At 43.2% G+C, this 15,553-nt stretch overlaps 1 protein-coding gene across 4 annotated transcripts in view; it reads left to right on the forward strand.

Moving 5' to 3' along the window:
- LOC113009022 (pleckstrin homology domain-containing family A member 5-like) overlaps window positions 1–15,553 on the forward strand; it is a 164,239-nt gene that overhangs the window by 61,504 nt on the left and 87,182 nt on the right. For all 4 annotated transcript variants that reach the window (XM_026147049.1, XM_026147050.1, XM_026147051.1 and 1 more), the window contains exon 4: window positions 11,311–11,394. In XM_026147049.1, coding sequence (XP_026002834.1) covers window positions 11,311–11,394 — 84 coding nt within the window. The remainder of the gene's footprint in view (window positions 1–11,310; window positions 11,395–15,553) is intronic.

Raw genomic sequence — 15,553 nt, forward strand, 5'->3', positions numbered from 1 at the left:
GAATGGGGTGACATAATCATTGGCAAATGGGACAAGTATGGTCAAAGTTTTCTCTGAATGCTGCACTGACCACACTGGAAAAGCCTTTGAAACAGTATTACATACTACAACATTTCAGCAACACTTGCTTAAAAAGAAGACTATGTTCAACCTTAATTTTCACCGCACACTGTGATCTGTGAGTTTATGCAGAGGCAGTGGGTTACCTCTATTACTTGTTTGTAAGGTTTTAGTTGAGAGCACACAGCATACATGTTTAATGAGTGATACATTCTTTGAATTTTAAAAGCTTCACACTCATGGCATCTGCTCTGAAAAAAGCTAAATGACTGTACCTGGAAGAATCACACCATTTTTAGACACTCATGTCACAGCTGACAAGGATTTTCAGTGTAGAAACAAATTAGGCACACATCGGGAGAAATGGTATCAAAGTGTGTTTGAAGCTCAGAAGAGTGTGTCTTGTTCTCCTGCCAGATACATAGTCAAAGATGTTTGAGAGACAGGAAGTATACACAAAGCTTCACAGCTGTCTTCCCACTTTAGACATGAATGGAATCTGTACAGCAGAGTGAAGATCACAAAATAGGGACATTTTCACACCTGAGCTACTCTGTAGTAAAACGGCTGTTTGCTAAGAGGAAATTCCATCAATCCATTTTCTTCTGCTTATCTGGGGCCGGGCAGCAGAGGAGCCCAGACCTCCCTCTCTCAAGCAACCACCTCCAGCTTATCCAGGAGAACACCGAGGTTTTCCCAGGCAAACTGAGAGATATACAGTGTGTCTGTCCCGGTGGGACATGCCCAAAACACTTCACCCACGAGGTGTCCAGCAGATGTCTCATTTCCCGAGCCACCTCATCTGGCTCCTTTCAATGTGGAAGAATAGTGTCTCAAATCTCCTCCATTTGGCTAACCTCCTCACCCCATCTGTAAAGGAGAAGCCAGCCACCCTTGAGAGAAAGCTGATTTCCACCTCTTGCATCTGCAGTCTCATACTTGCATTCACCACCCAAAGCCCATGACTGTGGGTGAGGGACATAGATTGACCCGTAAATCAGAGCTTCGCTTTATGCTCAGCTCTCTCTTTACAATGACAGACTGGTACACTGTCTGCATCACTGCAGCCGCAGCACCAATCCGTCTGAGTTGGCACTCCGGTCTGTTATCTGTTGCTGAGGACCATTGACTCGGATTTGAAGGTGGAGCTTCTCTTTTCTGCCGCTTCACACTCAGCCTCAAACCGCTACCGTACAAGCTGGAGGCTACCACCTGATGAAGCTAACAGAACTACAAAAAGAAATCCCATCCTTAAAAGTTATGAACAAAAACCGAGACAAAGGCCACCCTGGCAAAGTCCAACACCCACTGATAATGAGTCCGACTTAATCCCGTCAACACAGGCCAAGCTCTTGCAACGTTTGTATGAGGACTGGCTCATAGCAAAGGGGCCTGAGAGCCCATACTCCTACAGAATATACTGAGGGATGCAGTTGAATGCCTTCTCCAAGTCCAGACAACACTTACAGGGCAAACTCCCACCCACCCTCAAATATCCTCGAGAGGATAAAGAGCTGATTCAGTGTTCAACGACTAGGACGAAAATTGCATTATCCTCCTTCATCCAAGGTTCAGCTAACGAAAAGACTTCTTTCCAGCATAGACTTTCCCAGGGAGGCTGTGGATTTGTGATGCCCCTATAGTAGGGACACACCCTCCAGACCCATTTCAGACCACCCTGGCCTCACCATAGTCCTCCCATACCTGGGTTTTTGCATCAGCAATTGCCGAAGTCGCATTTCGCTTGGCCTGGTGGTACTCCATACCTTTGGCTGCCACTGAAGTCCTGCAGGCTAACCAAGCCCAATAGGACTCCTTCAACATGGTGGAAACCTCGTTTCCACCATGTTGTTCGGGGTTTACCACCTTGCAGTCACAGCTCAATGCAGCAGCCTCAGCAACAGAGGTGCTAAACTTTGGGCCATTTGGACTCTGTGTCCCCAGACTCCTTCGGCATGCTGTTGAAGCTCTGCCAGAGGTGGATCTCGTGGACCGGGGGCCTCTGCCAGGCATTGCCAGTGCACCCTCAGTACAAGTTTAGGTGTGTCAGCATTCTTCCTCGCAACCTCATCCAATTCGCCAGCGGGTGGTAATAGACTGACAGCTCAGACTCTCTCTTCACCCGAGTGTCCAGAATATTCAGCTGCAGATCTGATGAAAAGATTACAAAATCAATCATCGACCTGTGACCTCCTGGTGCCTCGTGCACTAGTGGACTTTGTCACAAACTGTGGTTTGCACAGAAGTCCAGTAACAGAACACCGCACCGCAGATCAGGCAGGCCCTTCCTCCGGGTCTCACTGTCATTGCCGACCCCGCTCACATTCTTCACCCCGCATTTCAATGGCTTCCCTCTGGGCGGCGCCTCCGCTGCATTTCCTGCAGGACTGAGGGGAGGAGCGCCACCTTTGTCCCCAAAGCCACTCTGCTTTTTAACTCCAGCTGATAAGAACATTTCCCACACCAGAAACATAAACTACACTCTTTTTATACTGCCGACACTTTACTCACTTTTACTCTGTTATTTATTCACCTATTCAGTCACTTTAATTTTAAAACTGTGTATATTCTGTGTATTTGTTATCTCACTCTTATCGCCTGCTTATGCCCTGTTCTTATCTTCAACGTCATGCTGCTCTGTTGTATCTTAATTGCTCCTTGGGGATAAATAAAGTCATTCTGATTCTAAATGGGATACATTGACACGTCTCCTAGTAGAACAACAGAGTCTGCAGGTGGAGAACCCTTGAGCGCCCCACCTAGGGTTTCCAAGAAGGCTGGGTACCCTGAACTGTCATGCAGATGACAGTCAAGACCTGTTCCCAAAGGCACAAGGAACAAACCACTCGCCCACTTGGAAAAACTCCCAAAGTAAAAGCAGCAAGCTGAGTGGATACAAAATTATGGGAATATAAAATTAAAGGTGGTGTTGATTTCGCTGAGAGAATTAGTCAGTGGGAAATGGGGCTTAAAAAAGCCTGGTTGACTTGTGGTGACTTGGCTGCCATCTGGGGAACACTGGACAGTTTTTATTTCAGGGAATAACTGGGAAAAGAGCAATGTCTGCAAATTCGCTAGAATAGAAAAAAACAGTCAAATATGATGAAAAAAAACCACTTCAAAGATTGAAGTTTGATAAATGACGATATTATTCTGATCATTTATTAAACTTTTGTTGCCATTAGCTCAGTCGTTGATATAAATGGCAGGTTTTATAGCTGCTACATATTTGTTTTGTTTTTCCTTTCTGCATCACGAGTTGCCACTTCACATGAACACATCTGTCTGAATAGCAGTAGAACAGGCAGAGAGAGAGAGAAAGGGAGGGCTGTTTAGCAACACAGGCATCGCTACAGCCTTCACCCAAAACGAAGCTCATGAAAAAGGAAGACGTCCTCCTCCTGCTCTCCCTGTCACCTTAACTCCTGATACTGTTCCTCTGGTGAGTCAACGCGCTGTAGACGCTATTGCTGTTGTTTTTGGGTTTGGGTGTATTTTGGATTTATTTTTATTTATTTATTTATTTTTGGCTAGGTGTGGAGTGAGCCCTGTTACACAGACATGATGAAAGCAGCCATGGAGAGTGGCATATGCTGAGACATTCTTCGTGGGCAGCACAGATTCAAATGCAAGGCTTTCTTTCAGATTACAAGCCAAAGGGAAAGAGTTGTTGTATCATAGCTCACAGCTGTTTTGTGCTCTGTCAGCTGGGTGATGTTAATAAGAGCAGCTAATGTTAGTAACTGGACCAGTTGTCACAGTCTTGCTGTGGATGTGTCGGATGTTCATCAGTGTGAAACAAAGCCAGATATTATTTTCATCTTTAGGCACTGCCTTATTTTTTGTTACAGTGGACGTTAGATGTAAAGGATTTAAAATGTAGAATTTATCTTACAGCAAGTGAACCGTCTAAAACTATTGTTGTTTCTAAAAATGAAACATTTATTTATTTCCTATTTGCTCATCTTGGTATATCCATTTCATTGTGTTTGCATTAGAACATTTTAAAAAAGTGTTGTTTTTTTCTATAAGCAATAAAAAAAAATATCTCGTAATCCATCAGATTAAAGGAAAAAATGAAAAGCATCTTAATAAAGTAGCTGAACATTACTAAATCAAAAACGTTTAGTTTTCCTGAGCATCTAGTTTCTGGAACTCAGCTGGAGGGATGAAGGCCGTTCTTCTAAAACAGCGGGCCACGGGCCGGTACTGGTCCGTGAGTCGTTTGGTACCAGGACGCGAGAGTTGAAATTCATAGTTTTCAGGGTTTTATCATTTTTATCATTAACTCTGTTTCCCTGGATCTTTTCTTGTTTGTTATGAATAAATCTTCTTTAACTGTATTTATCCACGACACCTTAAAGGCCGTGGCACAAAAAAGGCTGGGGATTGCTGATCGAAAAGACATCCTGTCATCTGCTGTTGGGTTGACAGTGTTGGGAAGCTGACGTCATGGTGTAAGGCCAATAACCTCCTCCTCAACACTTCAAAAACCAAAGAACTCATAATAGACTTCAGAAGGAAAAAGGCAGAGATTCAACCACTATTCATAAATGGGGACTGTGTAGAAAGGGTGGCAAGCTTCCGCTTCCTGGGAGTCAATATAGAGGAGAACCTTTCCTGGAGTGTGAACACCTCCGAGCTGCTGAAAAAGGCCCAACAGAGACTGTACTTCCTGAGAACTCTCAGGAGGAATAACATCACACAGAGACTGCTGGTGTCCTTCTACAGAGCCACCATTGAGAGTGTTCTAACTTACTGCATATGCATCTGGTACACTAGCTGCACAGGGGCTCAGAGGAAAGCACTCCAAGGGATCATTAACACCGCCCAAAAGATCACTGGCTGCCCTCTCCCCACACTGGAAGTTCTACACAATGCCCACTGTTTTAAAAAGGCCCAAAACATCATAAAAGACACCTCACATCCTGGCCACTCCCTGTTCGAACTGCTGCCCTCAGGCAGACGGTACAGGGCAATCAGAGCAAGGACTAATAGACTCAAACACAGCTGTTATCCAACTGCAATAACACATCTGAATACTACAAAAAAATGTCCATCACGCCACTCTTGTGTTAATCTATGCACGGTCTGAAGCATGTGTGTGGGAATGTATGTGAATGTTTTACTGTTACCTCTTATTAGTATTTTAAGTATTCTATCTATTTTATTTATTGAATTTTATTGTTTTATTTATATTTTGATATTGCTAGGGATGATGCAATGATCGGGGACCATTCTTCATTTCGTTGTTCTCGTGACAATGACAATAAAGTTTCTGATGTTCTGATGTTCTGATGTTACTTTTAAAATGTATTCCACTACAGATTACATGCCCCAAAATGTATTTTGTAACGTATTCTGTTACGTTACTCAATGACAGTAACGTATTCTGAATACTTTGGATTACCTATTATATTATCATGCTTTTTACAACTAATGAATGTCCTATTGCTGTGATTTATTACTATTACTGAAGGTTACTCTCCACACCAACACCAGCTAGATGTTAAAATCTTAATATAAATGAGTAACAGTAGGTGGACATTAGGTAAGGCTGCACTTTTTGCAGTGATCTCGTATAGAAAACTATTCCGCAGGTATATAAAACAGGTCCGCGGCTCCGAACCGTAGTAAAGGACCTCTGGCTAATACGTCGGGTTCGTGTCGGGCTCGTAGCTGAAAACTAGCTTTACTTTGTTGTCTGGGTCAACTTTGCTAGCGAGAGTCAGAGAGAGGCGTTGAAAGGCTGCTGCAACGGGACTTATTGTTGCGGAGGAAAACACAAACACAGCGTACAGTCGAGTCTTAATAGCTTACTTACAGCTGGGCTACAGCACGGACTACACTGCCCATGAGGCTACATTCTTTAGGCTGATGCCTGTAACACTCTGCCTGTTGCCTTCATATTAAATTGAATAATAATTTAAAAAAATATTTCTTCACGTCATTATGGCAGAAAGTAGGGGTGACATCGGCCGCGAGATTGAAACCCAGGCATTAGAGCCTCTTACTGTGTGTTTTGTTTGGGTTACCAAAAACAGAGAGGGCATAGCCGAACATATGAAACAGGAAAAGACTGCAGTGTAATCCATTTATTTCAACAAAGTAACTGTATTCTGAATACCACCTTTCGGTAACTGTAACGGAATACAGTTACTCATGTTTTGTATTTTAAACACGTAACGCTGGTGCATGTATTCCATTACTCCCAACACTGTTTGTTGATGATGATGGGAGAATAATGGGCTAATGGCTTACCCCATGTTGTTGTATTTCATTGGACCTTTTTGAAAAAGAAAAATTGAAAATTCCACATTTCCAGTGTTGCCGTCTTCCTCTGACTCCTGCACACTAGTGGAACATGGTTGGGACCAATCAAGTCAGCTAGGATGGTTTCCAACAGGATGGCTGTTACAAGTTTCCGTCAGTCCCGTCTCACATTTTGAAGAAGTTCATATAAACTAAGTTAAAGCTGCATAACCATGGCAACGAAGTCAGTCAGAGGAGAATGATGTTGGTGCTCCAATCACAGCAGGTAGCTTTTAGCTAAGCCAATGCTGAAGTTAACAGCATGTTTATGGTTGTGGAATAGTAGATGCTACCGATACTAGCTCATTTTGGAAAGTCGGTACACTCTAAAGTAAATCACTTCACTGTGACAGGACAAAACCCTGTTTGTTTGTTTTTCTATCATAAGAAAGTTTTGATGATGGGAAGTGACTCATAAAATATGTTTTGACATGTGCAGGAAATTTTTAGATGGCGCCTAACCAACAGTACGTTAACTTTGTTAGCTTATAGCACAGCTGCTACAAAGGTTGGTAGTTTTGTAGTACAAACATGAAATGTGGTGTTTTTTGTTCACTGCGTCTGATCGGTACAGACGAAATAACAGTTGTGCCTTACACCGTGAATCAGCCACGGAAAGTGCTTTTCCCACTCGCTGTTGTACTTGTTGCCTTTCTTGTTAGACGCATCTTCAGTTGGTGCAGGTTGTGTGTTTGTTTCATCCTGATGAGCTCGTTTTCTTCCATTTTCTTTTAAAGAGTTCAAATATTGCTCACCTAACCCTTTTTTTCAGTGTGTAAATACGCTTCCCAGTTCCATTAGATTCTCTGAGCCGATCGCGCATACAGTCTACCAGCGGCAAACACAGAAGAATTGTGGGACATTTTGTAGTGTTTAAGGCCAATTACAATACAATTTGTTATCACAACAAACTCTGCAGCATTGTGACATACCGTGGCTTTACAAATAAACAAAGTGGCTTGAAAAGTTTGCCCCATATGCAAAGTCATTTATCACACAGACAGCTTACAGCTGTAAACACCTGTATACCACTGTCAGATGAATCAGATCAGTCAACTCTCTGCTTTAATTGTTGAACAAATGAAGCAAGGCAGCAGATGAACTGGGAAACGGCGGTGGTTGTGTGTACTAACTGGATTTAAATCGGTCTCCAAGTAAAGACTTCAGTCTCCTTAAAAAGCAGAGCATCCAGCAGTGACTGTGACTGCTAGTGTTATAGTCTTAAACCATAATAAAAAAACATAACTGGTGATACCGGATTCTTTCTCGGCCCCATAAATGTTCCATAGCAACCCAGTAAAGTGAAACCTCTTCAGTGTGGCTGTTTTTGTGTTAACTGGAATATTATTACTGTACTTAAAGATTCTATATGATGCTACAATTTCTGTCCCTGTTTATGTTATTTGTATTTCTATTATCTCCCTCTTGGAGAATAGAGATTGAGGAATGAAATGCTGGAAATTGCCTCATAATCATCTTTCAGTGGCTGTGATGAAATTATCTCGTTTACTCTCTAATAGGAACGGATCCAATTGTAGCGGTTCCCGTTCCATTATCGAGATTACTTATCGATTGTCGTTGGGTTCTCACTCGCTCTGTCCTGAGCGTTACCACCATCACTAAGCTGCATAGCAACAACGTTACACTGGTGCAAATGAGTTGCGTGTTGTGCAGTCAGATGTCTGTTTCTCTTTGTGTTGTGACCAGTGTGGGGTCATTACTCGAAAAAAGAAATGTATTACACTTTCCACAGAACACTTCCTTTAAAGGTAATACAGTACATTACTCTTACTCAAAAGTAATTAAGTAATTACTCTTTGGAGTAATTACTCCAAAGAGAAAATCATACATTATTCTACTCGTAACATTACTTTCATCTTCCTCTGTAGAATCACCTGAAATAGTCTCATTATTACCATTTAACAGTATAAACCTACCAACACAGACCCCTGTCCTAATGAGGGCACACACACACACACACACACACACACACACACACACACACACACACACACACACACACACACACACACACACACACACACACACACACACACACACACACCCTGCAGCACAAAGACTCTGCAAAGCGACCGTCGCAGTGATTCTACTGGAGCGACATGAACAGGTAGAAACGAGCCCTGCAGCCTCACGACTCGTCTTTTTCTTAACTGGTGAAGTTCAACGGCGACTGACTTCACTGCTCACCAATGACGGCTGATTTGATGGCGGTCCTGGGCTGGGATTAGCTGCATTTTGTTGACTTGTTTACTTCCTTTAAGAGTGTTTCCAACAACATGTAAACTGTGTAAATTTGTTTCCAAGTGACAGTGACTTCCACCTGTTGTCCACCAAATTACAGCTCAGTACAATGAAACTGCACATATTTGGCCTGTGAATTGGGACGTACTCAGTGATGGCAGATCTTGAAGGTTTGTTTGTTGTCGTCTCAGTCAAAGGTCAGACGAGAGAAGGAATCAGAATCAGAAAGACTTTATTTATCCCCAAGTGGCAAATAACAAACAACAGAGCAGCATGACGTTGAAGATCAGAACAATAAGAACAGGCAATAAGAGTGAGATAATAAATACACATTATGGGGCCAGTACAATGGTGCGGTGGTTAGCACTGTTAGCTCACAGCGTGGTGCAGGTGTGCTTGTCCACACCTGCAGTGACTGTGACTCAGTGGGGTTTACACCAGAGTTGTAAGGCAGCAGGAATATAACGCTGAGGAGCAGATTTGTGGCCCTGTTGGTCTCCCTGTTGTTGTTATTATTGTAGGTTTTTTACCTTACAGTATAAACTGCTTGGAGGCAAGTGTTGCTGTGATTCAGCACTTTATAAACAAAATGAAATTGGATGCATACAGTGAAATGAATGAACCACCGGCTTCATTATTTCTAATAAAATAATCAGAATCAGAATCAGAATACTTTATTGATCCCTGGGGGAAATTATTTTTTGTTACAGTGCTCCATTTTAAACCAACATTAAGACAAGACAGACAATACGCTAACTAAGAATAGTACAATATATACATATATATACATACATACATACATAAGTCACTTATAAATAAATAGTTGGAAAAGAAACATGTGTAGCTGTAGCAGCAAACAGTGTGTTAAGTGGATGCGTTGTACAGGGAGATGGCCACAGGCAGGAATGATTTCCTGTGTCGTTCAGTGGTGCTTTTCGGTAATCTCAGTCTCTCACTGAACGAGCTCCTGTGACTGACCAACATGTCATGGAGTGGGTGGGAGGTGTTATCCAACATTGTCTTTATCTTGGACAGCATCCGCCTCTCCGACACCACCTTGAGGGAGTCCAGCTCCATCCCCACAACATTGCTGGCCTTACGGATCAGTTTATTAAGTCTGTTGGCATCTGCGACCCTCAGCCTGCTCCCCCTGACTTCAGCAGAGACGGTACGTCACAGCACATAGAGATCATCCTGGCTCCGTAGCATTCGTGTTGTACCTCGTCAGTCTCTCGCCGTTAGAGCAGTTCCTTCTTCCTGTGTGGAAACACTGCACCACTAGATGTTTCACCGTCAGTCTGGATCCTGGGTATCGAAGATTCGAGAGGTCCCTCATCCTGTCCATGTAACCCCTCCCACTGGGTGACCTGCGTTGTAGCATCCCAGCAGCGCCCTGTTTCTCTTGCCCACTGATGCCGTCTTGTTCCAGTAGCCTTCTCATCAGTGTGTCCTGTTTCCTCGGCACCTGACGGCTTCGTTTTTGTCTCTCGCTGATGTCTGAGGTAGGCTTGGTTAGCATGTGTGTAGTATTACCACGACGCTCTCCAGCTGCTGCTCCTGCACTGTCGACTGTAGTGCCCACAATCCAAAGTGGCGAGTTCTAACCATGTTAGTAAGATGTCCTCTGTATATGAACTATTTCAAATGACCTGTCAGTTACACACACTGTGCTCATGCTCACTTATCTTCTGTGGTGCTGACCAGACCTGTCAGCTAAGTGATGAAGCTCCACAGCAGGACTCCACGCTGGTAGCTGGCAGTGACACCAAGCTGCAGCTGTAGCAACTCTCTGCAAGTAAACTAAGAGTGTTTTAGATTCTTCACTAACTGAAGGGTCTTACAAAGAACAAAGTTCACTTTAACCTGATGGTGCTTCCAGCAGAAATGAATCTTAAATCAGAATCAGAATACTTTACTGGTCTCCAGGGGAAATGCTACAAAATGTGAGTTTAAGCACTTAAATAAATGGTTCAAATAACTTTGCCATGAAGACACTTTTAATGTCTTAACATCACTCAGAAATTACAACTAAGACGTTAAAGTAACTTATCTTAAATAACTGGTTGTTGCAAGGTCAACATAACTGCAGCAGCGACAGGATGATAATTATCATCTCATTTTGTATTTTCTGATACAGCTCTGATCACTGGTTGTTGTTTACTAGTCATGACAATTTGCATTTGATCAAAGAAGGTAGCATTGTGAAAATGTCCTGTTTATAATGTTGGGCACCTGCAGTCAGCTGAGACTGAAGAAGTCACCTGGTGATGATGATGGTGGAACGGTTCTCCCACTGAGAACGTCCAGATGAACCGAACCAACCTTTGGGATCTACGTACCTGCATGACGGAGCATGCATCGAGACATCATGCTGATGTTTAGCACCACACACTGTTCCAGATGTGTAAATAAGTGTGGTGCTGTTGTTCTGCATGTCAGTGTCTGCAGAGAACTGTTTTCCTTTTCTCCTGATACATCAATAAAACGATGGCTGATAAGTTTGATTTGTGACTGCATGTCTTTAAGTCACATTAGATTTAAAGCCTCTCCTTGCTGTGATGGGTAGGTCAGGGTACCCGTGGACAGGTCACCACTCTCTGAAGGTTTAGATCGAAATCATTTTCTATGAATTCACTCACACTTTGTTTTCCTGTCTTTCCTTTTCTCTCTCTGCAGCCACAATGAGCGAAAGGTGACCTGTAAGCACCCGGTGTCTGGGTTCCCCTCACAAGACAACTGCATCTTTGTGGTTAATGAACAGTAAGTTTCTCTGCACTGTCACACGTACACGCAACATTAAATGCGACTGATTTCTGTGCTGATTTCAAAGGTCAAAGGAAACTGTTAGGAACGGGTGCAGCTGTTATAGATGTGCAGATGTGACCGATTCTCACACTTCTCACACTTCTCAAATGCATGAATCACTGATTTCTCTCCAGTTTCCAGCCCTCCGTGTTTACAAGGTTTGACTGTTGCACGTCACTTAGATCCACATGTCTGATTTCCTTTGCTGTTGCCTGTGTGTGTGCAATTGTTTGTTTTTGCCAGCTTTGCTTCAGAATCATAAAATAGCAACATAGACAGTCGTAATAAAGAAGTGACTTTCTCCTCTCCAAGGAACAAAACTAGAGATTAACAATAAAAAAAATCAGGATAACTGAGCTGAAATTAAATTTAGGGATGGAGCTTTTTTCTCTGTTCTTGTGCAGCTGACACACACACACACACACACACACACACACACACACACACACACACACACACACACACACACACACACACGTTACTTCTAAGTTCACTTTGGCAGGATCTCTCTCGCTCCTTTTCTCACTCTCTTCTTCTTCCTTCCCAATTATCTCCTGAGTCAAGGTAGCAGTTAAGGGTGTGTGTGTGTGTGTGTGTGTGTGTGTGTGTGTGTGTGTGTGTGTGTGTGTGTGTGTGTGATGTAAAATTATGTTAATTAGGTGCACAGAATGTGTATTTTTAAACCTGCTGAAAACAGCGGAGGTGAGAAAGTAAGAGGGAACGAAAGGTGTTAAACTGCTAATGAGACTTTCACCTTGTTCCGCACTGATGATGATGATGATGATGATGATGATGAAAGTGAAATATTCCTCCTTTTAAGTTCAGTCCAAGTAAGTTTGCTGATGTGACCTGTACAGTTATGACTCCTGGCTTTTGTGGATCTAATGTTCCTTTGGTGCACTTTGCCAAACACTCTGTGCTGCCACAGCCATAAAAGGCTGGATGCTTAGTTTGGCTCTCGGGTCGAGATGAGCTCCTTGACAACAGCAAAGTTCATCATGAATAATTCTAATCAAATATAATCAAGCATAAATCAGTCAGTGTGATGAATGAGAAAATGTAACCTCTGTAATGGAAGTTTTTTGGAAGTGCAGTTTAATTGATTGCTGAGACACACAAAGTACAGGATGTGTAAAGAGTAGGAATGTGTGCATGTGTCACACATGTATGTGTGAGTGTGCATGTGTCACACATGTATGTGTGAGTGTGCATGTGTCACACATGTATGTGTGAGTGTGCATGTGTCACACATGTATGTGTGAGTGTATAGAGGTGGAGGAGCAAGTTCACCAAGAATAAAAGCTGAGGCAGCAATTTTCCTCTCTAAGTCATTCCCAGGCTGTGCAGCACACAGTGAAGTGAGACAGCGTTCCTCCAACACCGCCGTGCTACGTACAACAATCAACACATGAAGTGCAGTTGTGCAAAGTGACCAGACACAACAGCGCAACAGAAAAGTGCAACTTCTTAATCAACCAAAGACCCAGACAGACTTTTAATTCATTTGAAAGCCTGATGCTCAGCCTCGTCCACCCCAGCTGTAAAACTCAGAAACCAGTCTTGTTCTCATCTATGGTCCACCTGGGCCTTACACAGAGTTTCTCTCTGATTTCTCAGACTTTTTATCTGATTCTCAGCTCATATAAAATAATTATTGTGGGTGATTTTAACATCCATGTAGATGCTAAGAATGACAGCCTCAACATGGCATTTAATCTGTTATTAGACTCAATTGGTTTCTCTCAAAATGTAAAAGAACCCACCCACCACTTTAATCACACTCTAGATCTTGTTTTAACATATGGCATAGAAACTGAACATTTAACAGTGTTTCCTGAAAACCCTCTGCTGTCTGATCATTTCCTGATAACATTTACATTTACAATAATTGATTACACAGCGGTGGAGAGTAGACTTTATCACAGTAGATGTCTTTCTGAAAGTGCTGTAACTAAGTTTAAGAATATAATCCACCCACTGTTATCATCTTCAATGCCCTGTACCAACACAGAGCAGAGCAGCTGAACGCTACCCCAACAGAGGTCGATCATCTTGTTAATAATTTTACCTCCTCACTACGTACGACTCTGGATACTGTAGCTCCTGTGAAAACTAAGGTCTCTAATCAGAAGTACCTGACTCCGTGGTATAATTCTCAAACACGTAGCCTAAAGCAGATGACTCGTAAGCTGGAGAGGAAATGGCGTGTCACAAATTTAGAAGATCATCATTTAGCCTGGAGAAATAGTTTGCTGCTTTATAAGAAAGCCCTCCGCAAAGCCAGAACATCTTACTATTCATCACTGATTGAAGAAAATAAGAACAACCCCAGGTTTCTCTTCAGCTCTGTAGCCAGGCTGACAAACACTTTGTTTCTTTAATATTTCCAAATGATTTCCTGGTTTCAGTTTGGTGTTCAGTGTCTTCTCTTTTTAATCTCCCTCCTTAAAAACTGTTTGCAAGCACATGTCCCCATCATGACTCTTCTTTCCATCAGCAGAGCCCAGGACCACAATACAGGAAGTCTAGGCCAGCTCTCTCTTTAAAAACTCTGCTCCTGTGAGTATGACCCAGAAGGCAATGCAGAGTTCAGATGGAGCCTACATGAGTGAGGGAGTCTCCCACTTCTGTTCCCACTTCACCTTTGCAGGCCCAGCCTCTATAAGCCACATTCATGACAGCCCTCTAGATTGGTGCACTTGTTGTACCAGGGTTAATTTTAGGGGCCTCAGGGCTCTGTTAAATTTAAAGGGTTGAACTATAAGAGCTATTTACTCTAAAATGGGTTAATACTCAAATGATAATAACAGTCACAAAATAACTAATTAACCTACTCTAACGCTGACTTCGATCTCATCTCGGGGAGGAGAGAGGTTGGAGTAGAGACTGAGCACGCCCTGGCCACCGTCGCCTTCATCTCTGTGTCCCGTGCTGAGGAAAATAATCTAACAAGAAGGCAGGATTCCCTGAAAATTCGATCCTTCGGGAATACAGCAGGACTATAAATCTGCTCACAGTTGGGAAAAGCTGCAAGAAGCTGGAAACATGTAGATCCGTTCCAAACGATTCTCATGTTTCCTAATTTTTCTGATCTCGTAATCTAGGGCGTGTTGGGTGCCCCGAGCGTAATATATTGACGATTTGTCATCTAGCATGAAATGTTACGCTTTGGGAGTGAGAACGTGTTGACCAATAATGTCTCTGCCAAGTGCTTAGGCTCCACCCGCCTCTTCTCTCACTGTCTAGACATCCAATAACGTTCCTTAAGTAAAGTCATGTGATGTGCAGCCACACCCTGTCATTCTTTTCCCCACATACTTGATTTTAAAACGGAGTTTAAACTTTGCCATCCCTATGAAAGGTCAAAGTTGAATCACGTCTCCAGACACAAAATCGAGACATCTATGATGTTAGAGGAGCATGAGCTCAGACTCGGTGCCATGTCCCCCAGCTCGTCCCGCGTTGCTGCAGGGGGTCTTAGCATAGTCCCAGGGTGGTGGCATTTCCCTGACCTTGTCCTCCATCCCTGGTCTTCAATGCTGCTGCATGTCCGCTCCATCTCCTTGGAAACAGGAATCCGTGGCCCAGTAATACACATGGTCTATCCGTCTCCTGCATGCTGTGGTTTCAGGTGCAGTCAGGGTACCTGCAGCAGTTAAAGTCCAGATCACCCTGGCATTCAACCACAACTCAGAGAAAGCAGCTCCTGGCTCTGTCATCCCTCCAACAAAAGATGCTCCAAAGTGATATATGTAGCAGTCAGGGCAGCTGGTAGCGAGAGCCTTCATACCACACGGTGTACAGCGCGCCTCCAAGGGAAGCATGGTCATCAGGGTCGATCTGGTCTGAGTCCCGTTCTCTCTTTCTGTCTCCCCTTTTTTAATTCTCTGTTACGAAGGTCACTTCCTCTGCCCCGCCTCCATCTGTGCCCCTTATCAGAGAGGCTGCTCCTCCCTTTTTTTCATTACTGATGCTAATCTATGGCAACATAATCATTCTCATTCGGATGTACCACACACCTCTGCAGCTCTTGCTTTTATCGGTGCTTCAAGTTTTCGCCCGTCCTGTCACGTTCAGCTCACATCTTTCTCGAGTTTAGATGAGTTTTTAAGCT

Source organism: Astatotilapia calliptera, chromosome 17, assembly GCF_900246225.1.
Source record: "Astatotilapia calliptera chromosome 17, fAstCal1.2, whole genome shotgun sequence".
Taxonomy (NCBI): Eukaryota; Metazoa; Chordata; class Actinopteri; order Cichliformes; family Cichlidae; genus Astatotilapia; species Astatotilapia calliptera.